This window comes from Aquarana catesbeiana, linkage group LG13, assembly GCF_042186555.1.
Source record: "Aquarana catesbeiana isolate 2022-GZ linkage group LG13, ASM4218655v1, whole genome shotgun sequence".
Taxonomy (NCBI): domain Eukaryota; kingdom Metazoa; phylum Chordata; class Amphibia; order Anura; family Ranidae; genus Aquarana; species Aquarana catesbeiana.
In genome coordinates, this window is record NC_133336.1 from 75,980,891 (window position 1) to 76,003,452 (window position 22,562).

Below are 22,562 nucleotides of genomic sequence, written 5' to 3' on the forward strand. Positions count from 1 at the left end.
CCTGCAAATTGGGTCTGATGTGTCTATCAATTCCCCCCCCCCCCAGCTACTGTAGCTGGGAAGCAAGGTAAAATGCTCTAGAGTGAGGTGCCGCTAGTCCCCCTTCATCTTTGTTGTATTGTAACGTTGATAAGCTAATTCTGGCTGTCTTTTTGCACCAGATTAGTTCCCTGAACTGGGAGTCTATCCTGTCGAACCAAAGTTGTGGAATCCAGACTGGGGACTTGTTAAATATGTACAGTAATTGGAGGGCCCACACCATTTTTATAAGGTTAATTCTCCCCACTACGGATAGTGGCAATTTGCACCAAGCATTAGATTTATCTTGAAATTTAGCAAGTAGGGGGATTAAGTTAAGGGACTATATATTGAGATATATCCGGGGATACCTGGACGCCTAGATAGCGAAAGGAGGGCGCCACCTGCACCACTGCCGCACACTCAAGCAAGGGGGCCATGATTGGTTCTATTGGCATTAGTACTGACTTGTTCCAATTAATGGAGAAGCCAGACAATGCAAAAAAGGCCTTGATAAGAGTCATGACTGCACTCAATGATTCCTGCGTATCACCCAAATATAGTAGTGTGTCATCAGCATACAATGACACTACATCAGTGCGCGTACCGCGCTGAAACCCCATTATGTTACTGTCCCCCGGTATTCGCAACGCGAGAGGTTCCAAGGCCACGGCAAACAGCAGCAGATAGTTCCCCATTAACCCTGATCCAGGCCGATGGTTGGGCATACAATAATTTAACCCAGCTAATGAAATTTATATCTAGGCCTATATGATCCAACACTTTCCGCAAGTATGGCCATTCGACACTGTCGAAGGCCTTAGCTGCATCCAGTGAGAAGATTTCCAGTGTTGTCTACAGGGAGCTGTAAGTTTAGAAAATGTCTCCTAATATTTTGGGCTGTGGATCTAGTGGGAATGAACCCTGACTGGTCTCTATGTATGAGCTTATGTAAAACTTTATTTTATAAAGCGCATTTAAAGATAGCTTCTCAAAGCAGTGAAAGAAGAAAACACAAATACACAGGGTAACAAAAGGAAAAAAAGGGACAATTATGTAAAAGTTTGTCTAAACAAAGTTTTTAGATTTGATTTGCGTTTAGAGAAGATGACTCTCTGATGTTCTTTGGAAATGAATTCCAGAGTTTTGGAGCATGGCAGGACAAGGCTCTGTCTCCCATCGAGTGTAGGTGAGTAGGGGACACACACACAGCAGACCAGAATTTCAGGCGCAGAGGTTGCAAGGGAGGAGTAAGTTGATATAAGTTCAGAGAGATAATGGGGTGCCAAGCCATGAAGCGCCTTATAGGTGAGCAAGAGGATTTTAAAGTCTATGCTATCCTATGATAAAAACGTATGTCTAAATGCAGAGCAGGTACTTCTATCGCCGGTAGACCATCGACCAATAAGCCCCGCCCCAGCCAATAGGATTTACGCCTTGAGAGCATTCAATCTTAGACATGCTGATCCTGCAGATTTCGAAATCGTCAAGAGACAGTGGCGTTGTGTCTTTGAGTAAGTGCATATAATATATAGTGATTGTGAGATTGCCAGGATGTATGTAGTTAGTACCATTTAATATGGCACTGATTACGCTTACAAGAAGAAATATAGAACATCCTCCGCTAGGAGAAATTCTCAACCAGGGTTCAGTGGAACCTCAGGGTTCCTCCAGGGATAGCTAGGAGTTTCTTGAGCTGTGGCTAACTGACCTCCCATTTGATGGTGCCTGCATGGTTCCAGGTCCAATACCACTTGGCAGAACCAGCGACATGACTGCAAGGGTGTCATTCTAGCCACCTCTGCAAGGGGAATATTCTTCCCACTTACTACCACCAATGTAAGGGGCGTTTTCCTAATGAACTCCAATAGACTTATCTAACCAGGGGTTCCCTGAGACCTGAAAATTATTTTAAGGGTTCCTCTGGGTTAAAAAGATTAGGAAAAGCTGCTCTGGATAGATGCATGATTACCCAGTATAACGCTTGGTTTTGACTTTTCTTTTTGGCTGAGAGTGACACCGCTCAGAGCTCCATTCCTTGGAGAACACAGACTTGAGTTGTAAATTGGCCAGATTATTTGTGGTGGCGGAGGACTCATTTACAGGCTCTGCGTGAATCTTTCTCTGCCGCTTCAGGCTTGTTTGCAATGGCACTAATTCTGTGTTAGTTGGCAGATTTAGCCACATGTTGTTTTTCTGATGCAAAGATAATTTAACTTGAACTTTTTATTTAGGAGATGAAAAGTTTTTTCTGCCTACCAACTCTTCTTAAACTTTTGAGGTTTAACAAACTCTAGGAGGTCTCTAATGGGAGAGGGGTGTATCTGATAAGCATAATATGAAGTCATTGTGCCTGCTGGGGACATAATCACATCTGGGTGTCGTGCATGAATGCAGTTGCACACACTGTCAATCATTTAGAGCCTCCAGCTTGTCGTATTTATTGGAGAGGTTGTAGTCAAACGCCCTAAGGAAACATCACCGTTGTTAAATAGTGTAATGTATTTTCAGAAAGAAGATATTTTGAGCTATAATTGCAGTGATTATCATGTTTTAACTTGATTCCTCTTCTGTATTAAAAATAGCAATTTGTAGATTAGCCACTAACTTGCATTCACTCGCAGCCTTTAACAACTGTTGAGATAAGATATTAGTTGCAAAAAGTGCATTGTTTTTAGTGAGTCAACTGACTTATAGACTTGCATTGTAAGAAGGAGCAGTAGGACTGGTCATACACTAGTAGAATTTAGTTAAACTTTTTTGTTAGAACGTTCCTTCAATTTTCTAATCAGTGGGATAAAGTAGACATTTGTTATCCACCACAGCGATGAGAAAATTTGAAGGAGCAGGATGGAAAATTTTTCTTAAATATATGAACTTCTATCAGTGTATATGGTTTTTGTTTGGTCCATTCATTCCACAATCAAATGTTAAAAGCGAACCAAATCTCAAACTATTTTAGAAGGATGTTCAAATGTTCAGAGGATTTTCATATAATTTTCCTAGTGTTTACTCTGCCCAAGGCACAACCATAGTGTCACACTGCAAGGCAGGGGGAGCCATGTGCATGCAACGAGCAAATATGTTTGCCCTGATCACAAATTGATCACAAATTATACATAGAAACAAGGTTTAACACACATTGGTAATATTATTTACATCAAGCTGATTTCTTTTACACATGTATGTAAAATTTGATGAAAACACTATGTTATCTCTATATATAAAAACAATATTCTGTCTAAAAAATTGGCACAGCTGTCGCAAATAATTCCTGTAATTTGCTTAAGGCTACTTTTTTACCAACGATTAGGGCTGGTGCGAATAGTAGCAGCAGGACTCAGAGATTGCTGCTGTGGTTAGGTGAGACCACCAGCCCTGTTCACATTAATGACAGGTCACCAGCAGCCGCAGCTATTCGCTGCTGTCCGCATAGCCATTTTTGTGCAACCTGCAGTGCTCACCGCAGGTAATCGCTGGCTGTGTAGAGAGTCACGAACAGCTGTGGCCGCCGGCAACGTGTCATTATAGTGATCAGGGCCGGCTGTCACACCTAGCCACTGAGAGTCGCAGTAGGAATCAATGATTCCTGCTGCTACTATTTCCACCTATCCTAATCGCCGGTGTAAATGTAGCCTGATGCGTTTAATTCCTATGATCATCAAATCCATCTATTGGCCATAATGTGGTATATTCATGCTTTAGGTATTTCAGAAAAATACTACATTATGGCCATTAGATGGAGCTTTACAATCAATGGAAATAAACATAGTAGGTAAAGTACAGGGATTACTGATGACAGCTGTGCGAATGATTGAGACGTTCACACAGCAATTTTTTAAAAAAAAAAAAACCCATATATATTCCCTTTCGTCTAAGGCTTCATGTACACTGGCCTACATTTACTGCAGCCACAGGAAAATGCAAATTGCAGAATATTTTTGCTGCGGTCTTGCCACGTTTTATGTTTTCCAGTGGCTGGCGCCCAAAACGTTTCTATCCTGAACGCGATTCTTCTGCGTTCAGGAGACGGAGGTTGAAGCTCACCTAAACACACCAGCTCCTAAACTCTGCTAAAAGCCTATGTGTATATTGACACAGGCTTTTATGGAGTTGAGTTTAGGAGCTTTGGCCAATAAACACCAAGAGCACCTAAACTCAAGTTTAGCTGCCAGTGTAGGCTAGTGTACATTAAGCCTTTAATGGGTCATGCAAGCTAAGCATTTAACTGGTCACAGGACTTTAACATAATTATAGAAAAAACTAAGCTCAGTTACACATTTTTGAAAAAAAGCTGTGAACCGGGAAAAAATCTTCAGCTTTTACTATGCAATTGGAGGATTCTTTGCTCTGCAATATGTTGCACAATGTTAATGAGTTTACGGGAACATAATATACTTTTTGAGGGTGTTGGCTTCCAGACAACTACTATTCTTTTCTGCCATTGTAAGAAAAGTATGTAAAAGCGATAAGATATGATTGATTGATTGATTTCACGCTCTAGTCCATTCTAAATCGATATTCATTTTTTTTAAATGTTGATACATTGTATACATTAATTTGCATTATTGTGCTTTCATTTGTACAGACTCTGCCTATACAGACATTAATAAGATTCATGATTGACATCTGTAGCGGAATGGAATATCTAAGTTCCAAAAATTTTATCCACCGGGACCTCGCCACCCGCAATTGCATGTAAGTACATAATTTATCTTTTATTTATGATGGTTTTGATTTTTATTGAATGCATTGGTTTTCTTAGCCTTGGCACAGACTTTACAGTTCAAAATTCATCTACAAATCACTATACAAAGCTACACCTACCTCTTCTTTGATGCAACTTTACCCTCCAATCTGAAGTCTTCAGGCTTCCAATGACTTAAAGTCCACACAACAATGATAATTGTTATTGGTGGAGGCTGGTGGGCAACGTCATCCCTTATATACATTATCTCACAAAAGTGGGTACACCCCTCACGTTTTTGTAAATATTTTATTATCTTGTGACAACACTGAAGAAATGACACTTTGCTACAATGTAAAGTAGTGAGTGTACACCTTGTAGAACAGTGTAAATTTGCTGTCCCCTCAAAATAACTCAACACACAGCCATTAATGCCTAAACTGCTGGCAACAAAAGTGAGTACATCCCTAAGTGAAAATGTCCAAATTGGGCCCAATTAGCCATTTTCCCTCCCCGATGTCATGTGACTCGTTAGTGTTACAAGGTCTCAGGTGTGAATGGGGATCAAGTGTGTTTAAATTTGGTGTTATCGCTCTCACTCTCTCATATTGGTCACTGAAAGTTCAACATAGCACCTCATGGCAAAGAACTCTGAGGATGCGAAAAAAAAAGAATTGTTGTTCTACATAAAGATGGCCTAGGCTATAAGAAGATTGCCAAGACCCTGAAACTGACCTGCAGCATGGTGGCCAATACCATACAGTGGTTTAACAGGACAGGTTCCACTCAGAACAGGCCTCGCCATGTTCAACCAAAGAAGTTGAGTACACATGCTCAGCATCATATCCAGAGGTTTTCTCTGGGAAATAGACGTATGAGTGCTGCCAGCATTGCTGCAGAAGTTGAAGGGGTGGGGGGTCAGCCTGTCAGTGCTCAGACCATACGCCGCACACTGCCATAAAATTGGTCTGCATGGCTGTTGTCCCAGAAGGAAGCCTCTTCTAGAGATGATGCACAAGAAAGCCCGCAAACAGTTTGCTGAAGACAAGCAGACTAAGGACATGAATTACTGGAACCATGGCCTATGGTCTGATGAGACCAAGGTAAACTTATTTGGTTCAGATGTTGCCAAGCGTGTGTGGCAGCAACCAGGTGAGGAGTACAAAGACAAGTGTGTCTTGCCTACAGTCAAGCATAGTGGTGGGAGTGTCATGGTCTGGGGCTGCATGAGTGCTGCCGGCACCGGGGAGCTACAGTTCATCGAGGGAACCATGAATGCCAACATGTACTGTGACATACTGAAGCAGAGCATTATCCCCTCCTTTCAGAGACTGGGCCGCAGGTTAGTATTCCAACATGATAATGACCCCAAACACACCTCCAAGATGACCACTGCCTTGCTAAAGAAGCTGAGGGTAAAGGTGATGGACTGGCCAAGCATGTCTCCAGACCTAAACCCTACTGAGCATCTGTGGGCCATCCTCAAACGGAAGGTGGAGGAGTGCAAGGTCTCTAACATCCATCAGCTCCGTGATGTTGTCATGGAGGAGTGGAAGAGGACCCCAGTGGCAACCTATGATGTTCTGATGAACTCCATGCCCAAGAGGGTTAAGGCAGTGCTGGAAAATAATGGTGGCCGCACAAAATATTGACACTTTGGGCCCAATTTGTACATTTTCACTTAAGGGTGTACTCACTTTTGTTGCCAGCGGTTTAAACATTAGATGTGTGTTGAGTTATTTTTTGAGGGGACAGCAACTGTTATACAAGCTGTACACTCAATACTTTACATTGTAGCAAAGTGTAATTTCTTCAGTGTTGTCACATGAAAAGATATAATAAAACATTTACAAAAATGTGAGGGGTGTACTCACTTTTGTGATACTGTATGTTGGATACCAGCCGGTGGTATATTTTTTTGGACTCCCCCCCCCCCCCAGTCGATCGCCAGGTCACCTCAAGCCAACCTGCCCACTGGTCAGGTCGGTCAGTTGGGTCACCGACCCCGCACTTGCCCCATCTAGGTCGCGGCAGCTCTGGGTGGCGGGCGGCAGCTTCCCCTGCATCTCCTCCTCCCCTGCATCTCCTCCTCCCCTGCATCACACCGTGCGTCTCCTCCCTCCTCTCCTCCATGCGTCTCCTCCCTTCTCCTCCTAGGTGGCCTATCGGATCGCCTCTCCTTTCAGCCAATCAGGTGACTGGTCTCATGACCCGCTTCCTGATTGGCTAGGAGGAGAATCGGTGACAATAGTGAATAATAATTCGCTATTGTCACACAAGTGGGTGTGCTCTGCACCCCGAGCCCAACCTTTTTTGAAGCTTATTAGAGCCTCTGGCTCTAATCACATGCTTCAAAAAAAAAAAAAAAACATGTAAATTAGGGTGCCAGACGCATGGATGGGGGGGGCACCCCTGCGCCCTGTATGGATGGGCTGCCACTGTTAAATACTCCAATAACAAGGTGGTCTGGCCATAAATCCTTACTAATTAATTCCTCGTTGCCCATCTGGGAGTTTTGGTTGTTCCTTCTAACTTTGTGTGTTTCAGCAACTGCCATTGCATTTTCCATGATATAAAATGCATTTGAAAAAATCCAACAGATAGTGAGACACCCCCCCCCCCCATAATGGCTTTTCGGAATATAAGGAGGATCTTCAGTCATTTTTTGAAAAATTTAAAGTCAGCAGCTACAAATACTGCTAACTTTTGATAAACAGAAACCTACCTGTCCCAGGATCCAACGTTATCCCCACCCGGAGCGGTTCTTTGCTAGTCTTTGGGTCCTCGGTGCTGCCATGTTGACTTTGAGGAGACGACTGTGACTCCCTGTGGCTTCACAGCTGGCTCCCCATGCACAAGCCACGCTGCACTCTGTGAATGATCCCTCAACCTCCTGGGACCTGTAATGTCTTCCAGGAGGTTGTGGGCAGGGTGGGAGGGGGTTACATTTTTGCTGGTATCACCTAGGGAATTCCAGCAGAATTGGGAGCAGATACCTGTCAAAACTAGGTACCCACTCATAAAAAAGTGTTTTACTTATTGGCAGAGGAGGAAGAGTGGAACTTTTAATTTTCAGTGAAGTTCTGCTTTAAGGAATATATTTTCATAAAAGTTTTCATGCCGGAGTTTGACTTTAAAACAAACCTATGCTCGCTGAAATTCCACAATGCTTTTCCTTTATGGTAACCCTAAGGTCATTAGCTGAGCCGGGAACAGATAGAACCCCACAAGGAGGAGATCAAAGAGGGGATAGAGAAAGAGAGCTTAGGAGTAAGAACAAGAAATCCTTACGAAGCTATAGCTCAGGGGTGATGCTAATATATTCCTTGCAGCACTAACGACATATGGTGTTGTAAAGTACAGTTATTTAGTGTTGCAGAGATAAAAATATAGTGTTTGTTTCCCGAAGCTTGGGATATCTAAGGACCATATTTACTGAAATGTGGCTTTCCACAAGGCACCATATGGTGGCTCATTTGCACAGGCTCTTCTCTTCTCCTTCATTATGTCTGATACATATGGATGAAGCACAGTCACCTTGCTGCAATAAATTGATCCTTATACTCTGGGCTAGAATTTGCCCTTGTTTTGTTAGAGCCAATAAAAAAAAATAATAATTACCAACAGATTCCAAAGATGTGGAATTGTGTGTAGGGAAAACATCATATCGCATAGGAAACTAGGCACAAATAGCATTTAAGAAGACTCCAATCTCCAGTCTGAGAAAAGCTGGCACAGGGACGCATGCCATGCTGATGACTGGAACAGCAAATGTTCGATGAAGAGCAGAGTGAGGAAATTTTCTCTTTCAAAGCCAGTAAAGTCATTAACCCCTGTTTGTGTCTGTTGCCCAGAACCATGCTGTGCTAGGAGACCCAGCGAAAACAATGCACCTGAACCCTAAGCCTATCTAGATTATTTGATTATTCTGGAAGATTGTCAAGAACTGAGCTGTCCTTTGTTAGAGAATAATGAATGGCTCCAAAACTAAAATTAAAGGAGAGAACTGCAGGTGGATCAGGAAATTCAAAAATAATGCATACTAAGAATAGCCGCATCTGTCTGCTTGCTTGTTTTGCTTTTTTTTTTTTACTGGAAAGAAGACCAGTCTTGAAGTCAAGTGCAAATAAGGTCCCAATGAATGTGAAAAGCACCCACTGGTACAGTGAATGGAAGCTTCGTTGACCGATGTTTACTGGTAGGCGCTCTTCACGGGTTTGGTGGCTTTTGGAACAGCCAATGGAACCTTTGTGTGGGCCCCAGTGACCCTCTTTTAAAATTGAATTGAGAATTAAACATGAATATTTAAATACTAATAATGTAGCACTCTATCTATGACCTTTATTTTGTCCACATTTCAATCTCTAAAGATTCAGGGAGAATGAATAGGAAGCAGTTTGTCTCATAAACAAAGTCTCTTATCTGCTCATTTCTTTCCTATACTTTAGTGCAGCTCAGCTATTCCACTATTCGTATAATATTTAGTTCTACCTCAATTTTTATTTTTTATTTTTATTTAAGGAATGCGGTTTATACAAGTAAACAAGGAATACAATAAGGCATTTAACTGTTTCTGTTAATCGCTAGACATAAAAAAAAAAAATATTCAAGCAATACAATGTACATTGGTGTGGTAGCAGTCAGGTTCCATTGGAATGTGTAAGTGAAGCAGGAAATCGTGGGTTAACGACTTCGGCCTGTCTTATCTGGCAGTACAGAAGAGAAAATCCTCAAACCGAAGATAAGAATAGAAGTAAATTAAGCATAGTTCCAATGGAGCTGCACGGATTATTCAGGAAGACTAACTGGGGGATAAGTGACCCCCCCAAGAGGTAAGACTTGCTTATCTCTGTTGGCCAGATATCACACTACTATGTTTTGGTGGTATAATTCTAGGCGTCGTATTCCATATGAGGTATGGTTCTCAATCCTAGAAACATAGGAGTGCTACCAAAATGGGATATCGCAAACCGAGGGTCTTTTCTTAATTATGGGGAAGAAGGGTAAGTGACACCTGTGGTGTCATTGGAGGAAGAAAGGGATAGGGATAAAGAGGAACAAATGTGGGGAAATAAGAAGGAAGGGGGGGTGGGTGTGAAGTTCTGGGGAGGCTGACGACCCGCGACCCTATTATCCAAGGGCAGGACACCTAAATATAAGACTGGTACTCATCTGAGGATCGAAACAGATCCCAGTGTATCCATCGAGTGATATGTTCCTCCTCCTTTTCCCTCAAGGCAGCTGTAAGGTGTTCCATCCACTGAACAAAACAAACCCTAGCAAACCACTGTGTCACTGTCGGGGGGGACTGCTGCTTCCACATGCTGGGAACACACACCCTTGCCACGTTCAAGAGGTGTTTCAATAGGGATTTGCGGTAACGCTTACTGGACATTGGAGTCAGATTCAGGAGTATTGCTGCTGGGTTGTCCTGGAGAGCCACATCAGTAAGTTTGTGGATGATTCCCAAAACCTGTCTCCAGAAAGGGGTCAAGACTGGGCACTCCCAGAAAATGTGAAGTAATGTGCCATTCTGTGTGCCGCATCTCCAGCAGAGGGGACTATGTCCTGGGAATATGGATGCTAACACAGAGAGGGGGTCCTGTACCAACGTGTCAGGATTTTGTAGGTGACTTCTTGGTATTTGCTACACAAGGAGGATTTGTGTGAAAAAGAGGATTTGATTTTTTTGACCTTCTGTAAACGTGATATTAAGATCTCTCCCACTTCCTCAGGTATGGGGGATCCTGTTGGGATGTAAGGGTCAGTAAGATTTTGTAAGAATAAGAAAGGGATTTCCGTATTGGCTCCTCTTCTTCTAATTTTTTTTGTTTAATAAGTTTTGGGGCTGGTTCAAACCAGAAGTGCGGGAAAGGCCAATTCCATGTGCATTTTCCTGCAGCACACATTTCTGTGCGATCCTGGTGTGAACTGAGCTGAAGTTTAGGTGAACAGCTAAAAGAAAATGGTGAACTACATTCTGTATACGGAAGTTGTTTTGCCTACCAATAGATTTTTATGTCTGTCCATCAGGTCCTGAGATTTCCACAGTTCCACACTAAGGCACAACTCCTCTTGTGAGACAGAGAACCAGATTTTTTTGTACTGCAATGAAGTAATATTTAGAAGTCTTTTTTGCCCTCCTGTGACTGGACAGTGATATTGAAGCAGCAAACTGATGAGTTCATCTCTCTGTCAGTTTGATTGTTCCGCTATCAGTTGATGTTCCGTGTTAGCACTGCAGCACATCTGATTGGCTCCTTGTGTTGCTTCTCCCTCTCTGTCTGGGCTCTTCTGTAGGAGTGTTTCAAGAGACTGTTAGTGTGCCAAATTCAGGTACTTGCGCCACTAGCATTTAAAAAATACAATTAATTATGTATTAAAGTAGACTCCCCCCCCCCCCCCCACAACCTAAAAATTCCCTGTGTATGATGATCTAAAATCATGTTAGAGGCTAATGTTTTTTGATTACCTTACATTTAACTTTTGCACCTCACAAGGTCCCCTGGGAAGGCCACATGAACATTGCCTTCAGGTCCGGTGCATGCACTGTGTGGGCTGTGGATTGTTCAGTAAAAAAAAACTGTTCCACAGCTTGTAAACTGCATGCACAAGATCAGGCAAGGCATCATCAGTGGGCTGGTTTAGGATAAGGAATTTATTGATTTTATTTTTTCCCTTAACCATTTCCCGGAAGGATTTACCCCCTTCCTGACCAGAGCACTTTTTACAATTTGGCACTGCGTTGCTTTAACTGCTAATTGCACGGTCATGCAATGCTGTACCCAAACGAAATTTGCGTCCTTTTTTTCCTACAAATGGAGCTTTCTTTTGATGGTATTTGATCACCTCTACGGTTTTTATTTTTTGCGCTATAAACAGATAAAGACCGAAAATTTTGAAAAAAAAATATTTTCTACTTTTTGTTATAAAAAAAATCCAATAAACTCAATTTTAGTCATACATTTAGGCCAAAATGTATTTGGCCACATGTCTTTGGTAAAAAAAATGTCAATAAGCGTATATTTATTGGTTTGCGCAAAAGTTATAGCGTCTACAAACTAGGGTACGTTTTCTGGAATTTACACAGCTTTTAGTTTATGACTGCCTATGTCATTTCTTGAGGTGCTAAAATGACAGGGCAGTACAAACCCCCCCCAAAAGACCCCATTTTGGAAAGTAGACACCCCAAGGAAATTGCTGAGAGGCATGTTGAGCCCATTAAATATTAATTTTTTTGTCCCAAGTGATTGAATAATGATAAATAAAAAAAAAATGTTACTAAAAGTTGTCACTAAATGATATATTGCTCACACATGCCATGGTTATATGTGAAATTGCACCCCAAAATACATTTAGCTGCTTCTCCGGAGTATGAGGATATCACATCGCCTTCAGGATTTCTAAGGGCGTAAATTTTTTATTTCACTCCTCACTACCTATCACAGTTTTGAAGGCCATAAAATGCCAAGATGGCACAACCCCCCCCCCCCCCCCAAATGACCCTATTTTGGAAAGTAGACACCCCAAGCTAGTTAAAGAGAGGCATGTTGAGTCCATGGAATATTTTATATTTTGGCACAAGTTGCGGGAAAATTACAAACTTTTTTTTTTTTTTTTTTTTTTGCACAAAGTTGTCACTAAATGATATATTACTCAAACATGCCATGGGCATATGTGGAATTACACCCCAAAATACATTCTGTTGCTTCTCCTGAGTACGGGGATACCACATGTGCGGGACTTTTTGGGAGCCTAAGTGCATACGGAGCCCCAAAAACCAATCACCGCCTTCAGGATTTCTAAGGGCGTAAATTTTTGATTCACTCCTCACTACCTATCACAGTTTCGAAGGCCATAAAATGCCAAGATCGCACAAACCCCCCCAAATGACCCCATTTTGGAAAGTAGACACCCCAAGCTATTTGCTGAGAGGCATGGTGAGCATTTTGCACCTCTCATTTGTTTTTGAAAATGAAGAAAGACAAGAAAACTGTTTTTATTTTCTTTTTTCAATTTTCAAAACTTTGTGACAAAAAGTGAGGTCTGCAAAATACTCAGTATACCTCTCAGAAAATAGCTTGGGGTGTCTACTTTCCAAAATGGGGTCATTTGGGGGGGTTTTGTGCCATCTGGGCATTCCATGGCCTCTGAAACTGTGATAGGCAGTGAAGAGTGAAATCAAAAATTTACGCCCTTAGAAAGCCTGAAGGCGGTGCTTGGTTTTCGGGGTCCCGAACGCGGCTAGGCGCCCAAAAAGTCTCACACATGTGGTATCCCTGTACTCAGGAGAAGCAACAGAATGTATTTTGGGGTGTAATTTCACATATTCCCATGGCATGTTTAAGCAATATATCATTTAGTGACAACTTTGTGAAAAAAAATAAAAAATTTGTCTTTTTCCCGCAACTTGTGTCACAATATAAAATATTCCATGGACTCGACATGCCTCTCAGCAAATATCTTGGGGTGTCTACTTTCCAAAATGGGGTAATTTGGGGGGGTTGAACTGTCCTGGCATTTTATGCACAATATTTAGAAGCTTATGTCACACATCACCCACTCTTCTAACCATTTGAAGAGAAAGCCCTTTCTGACACTTTTTGTTTACATGAAAAATTTTTTTTTTTTTTGCAAGAAAATTACTTTGAACCCCCAAACATTATATATTTTTTTAAAGCAAATGCCCTACAGATTAAAATGGTGGGTGTTTCATTTTTTTTTTTCACACAGTATTTGCGCAGCGATTTTTCAAACGCTTTTTTTGGGAAAAAACACACTTTTTTAAATCAAATGTTTGATGAAATAAAAAAGATGATCTTAGGCCGAGTACATGGATACCAAACACGACATGCTTTAAAATTGCGCACAAACGTGCAGTGGCGACAAACTGGATACATTTTTAAAAGCCTTTACAGGTTACCACTTTAGATTTACAGAGGAGGTCTACTGCTAAAATTACTGCCCGCGATCTGACCTTTGCGGTGATACCTCACATGCATGGTGCAATTGCTGTTTACATTTGACGCCAGACCGACACTTGCGCTCGCCTTTGCGCAAGAGCAGGGGGGGACAGGGGTGCTTTTGCTTTTTTTATCTTATTTTTAAACTGTTCCTTTCATTTTTTTTTTAATCATTTTTTTTTTGTTATCTCAGGGAATGTAAATATCCCCTATGATAGCAATAGGTAGTGACAGATACTCTTTTTTTGAAAAAATTGGGGTCTATTAGACCCTAGATCTCTCCTCTGCCCTCAAAGGATCGGTGTGATAAAATTCTTTCCCAATTTCCCAATGGCGCTGTTTACATCCAGCGAAATCTAAGTCATGAAATGCTCGTAGCTTCCGGTTTCTTAGGCCATAGAGATGTTTGAAGCCATTCTGGTCTCCGATCAGCTCTATAGTCAGCTGGCTGAATCACCGGCTGCATTCTCAGGTTCCCTGTTGGGACAGGAGAGCCAGAGAAAAACATGGAAGACGGTCGGGGGAATTCCCTTCCACTGCTTGTAAAAGCAGTCTAGAGGCCAATTAGCCGCTAGGATTGCTTTTACATGAAAGCCGACCGCTGGCTGAAAAGAATGATACCAAGATGATACCTAAACCTGCAGGCATCATTCTGGTATAACCAGAACCAGTATGTTGCTGGTCCTTGTTGGGCATATATTGTAAACTTTTTTTTCATGCAGCCTGTGGGCTGCATGAAAAAAAGAGATTGATTGGTGGGTATGTCCACCATTAGAATACCTCCCTTCATCCACCCACTTCTAATGATGGGCATACTTACACCGTTTATATATGCCGAAGCATGGGGGCATCCGCCCCAAAAGGTAGGAGCAAATCGCTCCTCCGCCCCTGCTGCCCCCATGCTTCGGCATATATGCTCTTGTTTTTAACTGTGGTGGTGAAATCACCTCCTACAGCGGCTTTATGTATCGTGGGAGCAAACGCTGTTGCTGTCAAGATATATAAATCCGCGCTGCAACTGAATGGCGTACCTCCTAAGCAAATGATGGTTAACAATAAAACAAAGCAACATTACAGTATAACAGTAACACTTACCATACCTGCAAAGCAAATACAAAAAAAAACATAGTAAAAAATAAAACATTTTTTAACGCAACCTGTGCCTAAAATATATATATATGCCGAAGCATGGGGGCATCCACCCGCAAAAGGTAGGAGCAAATCGCCCCTCGTCCCTGCTGCCCCCATGCTTCGGCAAATATGCTCTTTTATTTTTTTAACTGTGGTGGTGAAATCACCTCTGACAGCGCTGGAGTCACGACTTTATGTATCATGGGAGCAAATGCTGTTGCTGTCCAGATAAATAAATCCTCTCTGCACCTGAATGGCGTACCTGAAAACAAAAAAATAGTTAACAATAAAACACAGTAAACAGTAAAGTATAAAAAAATTGCATACCTATAAAGCAAACATGATAAAACATAACAGTAAAACATTGCAGAATAGAATACAGTAAAAAAGAGCAGAACAATAAAGAGAGAATAGAAAGAGAACAATAAAATGACAACTATTTTTGTTTTTTTATTTCATTTTTTTTTTTTTTTTTACACTTTTTTTTGTAACTGTAACTTTTGTAACTGTAACCGGTTCCAGGTTCGGGTCTCTCAAAATGCGATGGCATCTTGGGAGACCCTGTGAAAGTGTGCCTAGTCTGTGCAGTGCTGTACCCTGCGCTAATACTCAACTAGTGTATGGTACTGTTCAAAACATTCACCAATGCAAAGACCAGGATTGTCAGGACAGGGGAGACAATAATAGCGGGCGTCACGCCTATATCCGCGCTTGCTGCAGACACAATATCTTTTTGGGGGGGCCCGTTGGGTAGGGGTACTTGGGAGCAGATAAAGAAAATGCTTCTCATGCAGCCGGCTTACTGCATTTGGTTGGGGAAGGTGAGGTGGAGCACCGTCTGGAAACAGAAGGGCTCTGACGATCTCTTCCTGGAATTTAAGGAAGGATCCAGTCCGTCCTGAAGCTCTGTATAGCACATAAGCGTTCAGCAAAGCCAATTGAAATAAATAAACAGACACTTTCTTGTACCAGCGTCTGGCCTTACGGGCAATTAGGTACGGCACCAACAACTGGTCGTTGAGGTTCACCCCTCCCGTATTTTGGTTATATTCATGGACACAGAGGGGTTTCTCCACAACACCAGTCGCCGTAGTAATTTGGACTTGGACTGCATGAAGGGAGGTAAGAACGAAAACATTCTTATCCCTCCATTTCATAGCGAGCAAGTTATTACACTTGAAGCAGGCTCTCTCCCCCAGCCTAAGACGGGAATCTACAAGCCGCTGGGGAATGCCCCGGCGATTAGGTCGCACGGTGCCTCATGCTCTAATCTGCTGATCAAACAAGTGACTAAAAAGTGGCACGTTCGTGTAATAATTGTCCACATATAAGTGGTACCCCTTTCCGAATAAGGGTGACACCAAGTCCCACACAATCTTGCCAGTGCTTCCTATGTAGCCAGGGCAGTTTGTCGGCTCTACGTGGCCATCTTTTCCCTCGTAAACCATAAAACTACATGTATAGCCTGTGGCCCTGTCACAGAGCTTATACATCTTGACCCCGTATCTGGCACGCTTGTTGGTAAGGTACTGTTTGAATGACAAGCGGCAAGAAAACTTAAAGGGGTTGTAAAGGTAATTTTTTTTTTTTTTTTAAATAACAAACATATCATACTTACCTTCACTGTGCAGCTCGTTCTGCACAGAGTGGCCCCGAACCTGGTCTTCTGGGGTCCCTCGGCGGCTGTTTCAGCTCCTCCCCGCAAGCATTTACCACCTTCATGCGAGCTCCCTCGCATGGTGGTGAGTGCTTGCGGGCGCGCTCCCGTGATACAGCCGGCGGCTATAGCCGCTCGCTGTATCACTCGGCCCCGCCCCCCGGCACGCCGCGTCATCGGATGTGATTGACAGCAGCGCGAGCCAATGGCTGCGCTGCTTTCAATCCATCCACTGCAGCCAATCAGCGACCAGGCTGAGCTGCAATGAGGACGAGCAGCGAAGATTCGAGGCGTCAGGTAAGTAAAACGGGGGGGCTGGGGGCGGCGGTACTGTCAAAAGTTTTTTCACCTTAATGCATAGAATGCATTAAGGTGAAAAAATTTTTATCTTTACAACCCCTTTAATCAGGGACTCATCAACGGAGACAACTTGATGGGGAGTAAACAAGTCTGCAAAACGTTGGTTGAAGTGGTTTACAAGGGGCCGAATTTTGTAGAGCCGATCGTATCCAGGGTCTCCACAAGGACGACAGAGTTCATTGTCATTGAAGTGCATGAACCGCAAGATCTGCTCGTATCGTGCCCTGGTCATGGAGGACCAATATGACCGCAACTCATTCTTTTTAGTTATGCCCATGTTGAGGGAAAGGCCCAGAAAGAGCTTAAATTTGGAGACCATAATTGGTCTCCAACCACGGGCAAGGGGAATAGTGGCGATGTGTTGACCAGCGTACAAATTGCTTTGGTCCACAATAGATCTATAGAGATCTTCAGTGAAAAACAGCGAATAAAAATCAAGTGGCGTAAAATCAATTGTTTCCACATGAATGGCCAGTGAATGGGGGAAGTACGGGTGCTGCAGAAGTGGTGGGTTCCCAATTAAGATTGGTGAATGCAGCAGGAAGGGCACTATGGGCACGATGGGCCTGTGCTCGTCTACTTGGTGGCAGCGGGACACTACTTGTGCTTGCCACCTCACCAGCTTGAACTGCACTTATGGGACTCGCCACGTCATCACGTGTTACTGCAGTGCTGGATGTATGACCAGGGTGTACTAGGCTGCTGGTGCTTGCCAGTTCACCAGAAGGAATAGCAGCACTAGTACTGCTCTGCTCCATACGAGGGACCTGTGGTTCTTGCACATCAACGACAGAAGAAGAAGTTCGGGGTCTGGTACGCCTGACCTTGGCAGGGACCACAACTCTGTCATCAGAGCTATCTGTCATGGAGCCGCTGTTGTCTACAGGATCGTATTCTGAGCCTGAATCTGACAGATGAGTGACTTCCTCTTCACTATCTGTCATGCTCAGAAACGTGTAGGCCTCTTCACTAGTGTACCTTCGATTTGCCATTTTGGGCTCTAAATGTACTTCTTTTATTGTACAGTCACATGACAAAGCAGGGGTGGATAAATTACATCACAATATGGTACATAACTGTACATGCTCCCTTTTTCTTTTTGTGCAGCGAAAATTGTTTCTGTATATCCACTTGACCTCCGGAAGATTTACCCCTCTTCCTGACGAGGCCATTTTTTGTAATACGGCTTTGCGTTACTTTAACTGACAATTGCGTGGTCATGCAACACTGTACCCAAATAAAATGCATGTCCTTTTTTTCCCACATATAGAGCTTTCTTTTGGTGGTATTTGATCACCTCTGCAGTTTTTAATTTGTGCGCTATAAACAAAGGACGACCGACAATTTTGAAAAGAAAAACAATATTTTTTATTTTCTGCTATAAAACATATCCAATAAAAAAAATGTACAATATCAGATTTTTTCAAAAATGTTGGCCATTATGTATTCTGCTACATATTTTTGGTAAAAAAAATCCCAATAAGCGTATATTGATTGGTCTGCGCAAAAGTTATAGCGTCTACAAACTATGGAATATATTTTTTTTTTTACTAGTAATGGTGGCGATCAGCGACTTATAGGGCGACTATGATATTGCGGTGGACAAATAGGACCGCTAACTGACACTTTTGACACTTTTTTGGGGGACCAGTGACATTATTACAGTGATCAGTGCTAAAGATATACATTGACACTGTCAGGGAAAGGGTTAACATCAGGGACAATCAAAGGGTTAACTGTGTGCCTAGCTAATGTTTTAGTGTAGAGGGAGAGGTGCTTTTACTAGTGGACGGCATGGATCAGTGTTTCTGCTTTACAGGAACACAGGATCCATGCCTGCTGAACTGACAGAATGACAATCTGCCTTGTTTACATACTGCCATTCTGCCAGTGTACTGAACAATCAGCGGGTGCTGGCAGACATCTGGTCCACGAGACCCGCTGATCAGCTCTCGCTGTGTAAAATCACAACAGGAGTGAGCCGCCAGTGGTGTGCACTCGCACCGATACCCGGAAGTGCAGGATCACATATATATACGTGAGCCTGCGCAGCACAGCCTCCCTGTAGCAGTAAATCTGCTATGGGGCAGTCAGAAATTGTACTTAACTTATTGGCTGCAATTGCCCTTTAAAACTGACATTATATTTAAATGATAAATTCTCATTTGACTTTCTATGGCAAATGTATTTCATAAATCCTTGCAGCTGCTCCTCGTGTCACCCGAGAGACACCTGAATGTTAAATAGATATTAAGTGACTTGATAATCTTCCCAGAGTGTTCAGTTCCTTTGTTCACTTAGCTCAGTTACTGCGCAGCCTCCTGGAATCTAGGACACATACTCGCACAATATTGTTAAAGGCCAATTAGAGGGGGTGGCAGTTGAATTTAAATGGGAGCCCCTCACAAATGTTCCCTGCCAAAAGACTGGGAAAGCTAAATTTCATTGCTTAACTAAATTTACAATTTCCAAAGCAGTAGGAGTCTGAGGCCAGTAAAGCAGATGGTTTTCTTTTTCCTTTCCTTCCCAAGAGTATGAAGGACCTAGCAAGTATAAGACGTCCTTGTGTTGAGGGTAGGAATTTATTTTGCGGCCTTCTGCCTGGACATTATGCTGACACGTTCCCACAAAAATACAATAAAAGTGGACAGTATGGTAAAGGACTCCCAATTAATGTTTTTACATTCCAGATGATAATGAAGACTTCTCTGAGAATTATACCCAACAATTATTTTATTAAAGGGGTTGTAAGATTTTGCCAGATTTTGCTGGTTGGAAGCTGAAGAGTGGGAAATTTGAGTGGAGATTGAAAAACAGTTTTGCTTTTGACTGCTGGTGATTGCTGTGTTTGCATTTTTAGTTTTATTTTTTTTTTTTTTTTGGTGTCTTTCCTTGCAGCTTTTTAAGCACCTTTTCTGTCACTTTTTAAATAGCCTTTTTTTCTTTGCTTGCCTTCCTGCAGACTACTATTTAAGGAGAGTGGTTAATTGATTACAGGTGCTTCAGCTCCTACATAACTTCCTGTAGAACTCATTTCTAAGCTTGCTTATCCTTGAGCTTGCACTTTTTTGCTTGCTGGAACTTTGACTAGGTGGTGAGTTAAAAACCAGAGTTGAAAACGGGAGATTATAACAGGAGTCTTCAAGCAATGTCTGAAATTTCCTGTTAGTAATATCATTTTTGTACCTGGGAAAATGTGTGCTAGCAAGATTGAAGGTTTTGTGCAGTGCACAGTGTGCCGCATGTATACTGTAAAGGAGACTGTAAAGGAGCAACAGCTCCAGGATGGATACCGATGCGACAGATGTGAGTGGGTTGCCCTTCTGGAAGCTCACATTTGAGATCTGGAGGAGCAAGTTGCAATACTGGGCAGAACTGACAGCCTTGAAAGGGGTCCTCTGGTCAATGAGCAGATGGCTAGTAGGGTTAATGGGGAGGGTGGAGGGGTAAGTCAGGATTATCAGGTAGGAAGATGGGTTAAGGCAGTTAGAGGGAGTGGTAGAGCTCACAGAAAAGGAAAGCCAGCCCTAGGTTTGAGCACCCTAACAGATTTGCCAAGTTGGGTGAAGATGTGGGGGTGGAAAGCTCAGAGGTGTCAGCCCTAAATGTCACTGCTACCCCTAACAGCCTATCTAGTAGAGGTGGGAAGGGTAGTGCAGGTAGGCCTAGACAATTGGCAATAGGGGATTCTATAATCAGAAGGACTGATAGAATAATTTGTCGTCAGGATCGCCTCAACCAAATTGTTTGCTGCCTCCCTGGTGCTAGGGTTCAGCATGTGGTGGCGGTTTAGATAAATTACTGGGAGGGGCTGGGCATTACCCAGCTGTCTTGGTCCACGTTGGAACCAATGACAGAATATATGGAACGTGGAGGCTATTTAAGAACCAATTTAAAGAACTAGGCTGCAAGTTAAGAGGAACGATCTCCAAGGTGATATTCTCTGAAATATTGCCTTTGCTGCCATGCACAACACAGGAAAGGCAGTGGGAGATTAGAGAAATTAATGCATGGCTAAACACCTGGTGTAGGAAGGAGGGATTTGGGTTTTTAGAGCATTAGGCTGACTTTCCATTGTGGTACAACCTATATGCTAAAGATGGTTTGCACTTTAATGGAAGGGGGTCTGCTGTGCATAGGGAGAGAGGTCTAGAGAAGGCTGGAGAGGTATTTAAATTAGGATTGAGGGGGGAGGGTGAATTAAAGTGTTCACCAATGCCAGAAGTCTGCCAAGAAAAATAAGTTGGAAGCTCTGGTGCATGAGGAGAACTATTATTTAATTGGTATTGCTGAATCTTGGCTTCATTCTTCACACGACTGGGTTATTAATATTCCTGGCTATGCTCTCTTTCGGAAAGACAGGGTACAACGGAGGGGTGGTGGTGTCTGTCTCTATGTGAGAAGTGATCTCAAAGCGAGTGTGAAAGAGAACCTAGTTGATCGAGAGTGTAATGAATCTGAAGCATAATGGGTAAAAATGTACATGGGTATGCGTACTACAAAGGTTATCATTGGAGTTTATTAAAGACCTCCCAGTATTAATGAGAAGGTGAAGACTCAGCTCCTTGCACAGATAGAAAGCACTGCAAGGGCTGGGACAGTGATAATAATGGGGGATTTTAACTACCCAGAAATTGAGTGAAGTAATGGCACTGCTGGAACCGTTGAAGGGCAAAAATTTAAAAAACTATTACAAGACGATTTTATGGTGCAGCTTATTGAGGCCCCCGACTAGGAATGATGCTCTGCTGGACCTGATAATCTCAAACCATGCAGAGCTTATTACCAATATTCATTTAAAGGAACATCTGGGTAGCAGTGACCATAACGGCCATAATTATACTTTTTTAAATAAAAATACCCCTATAATACACACGCTTAATGTATTCTAGTAAAGTTAGTCTGTAAACTAAGGTCTGTTTTGTTAGTTTATAGCAGTAGTTTGTTATTTTATAAACTTACAGCAGGCCGTGGCCATCTTAAGTGTGGGCATCTGAAGCCAGAATGTATTTCTTCCTGGATCTCATCCTTGCAGATTTCGCACATGCTCAGTGCAGCACAAGCAGTGTAATAGATTTCAGGTCAGGTTTCCACAGCAACGGCAGTGTCAGAGGAAGTTGCCACCCCTTCCCAGATAGCATTGCAAAAAGGAAATGATGCGATGGGCCATGGCCAGGGAGGAGGAAGTGAAAAATGAATACAGCAGATATACAGTAGATGCTGAGAAATTTTTTTTTTAAATATCCAATTCGTTTACAGTGCACAGTTTAGTGAGGAATGCTAAAGAGTTGTAAAAGTGGGTGGAACTCCACTTTAAGATAGCAAAATTTCCAAGGTTGAGGGCTGCTCTACAAGACTTATGCCGCGTACAGACGATCAGACATTCTGACAACCAAACCATGGATTTTTTTCCGACGGATGTTGGCTCAAACTTGTCTTGCATACACACGGTCACACAAATGTTGTTGGAAATTCCGAACGTCAAGAACGCGGTGACGTACAACACGTACGACAAGCCAAGAAAAATGAAGTTCAATAGCCAGTGCGGCTCTTCTGCTTGATTCTGAGCATGCGTGGACTTTTGTGCATCGGAATTGTGTACACACGCTCAGAATTTCTGACAACAATTCTTGTTGTCAGAAAATTTGAGAACCTGCTCTCAAACAGTTCTTGTCGGGAATTCCAACAGCAAATGTCCGATGGAGCATATACACGGTCGGAATTTCCGACAACAAGCTCACATCGA

At 42.6% G+C, this 22,562-nt stretch overlaps 1 protein-coding gene across 1 annotated transcript in view; it reads left to right on the forward strand.

Annotated features, from left to right (window-relative positions):
• TYRO3 (TYRO3 protein tyrosine kinase) overlaps positions 1-22,562 on the forward strand; it is a 334,891-nt gene that overhangs the window by 291,396 nt on the left and 20,933 nt on the right. Inside the window, exon 16 of the mRNA XM_073608643.1 lies at positions 4,607-4,716. Coding sequence (XP_073464744.1) covers positions 4,607-4,716 — 110 coding nt within the window. The remainder of the gene's footprint in view (positions 1-4,606; positions 4,717-22,562) is intronic.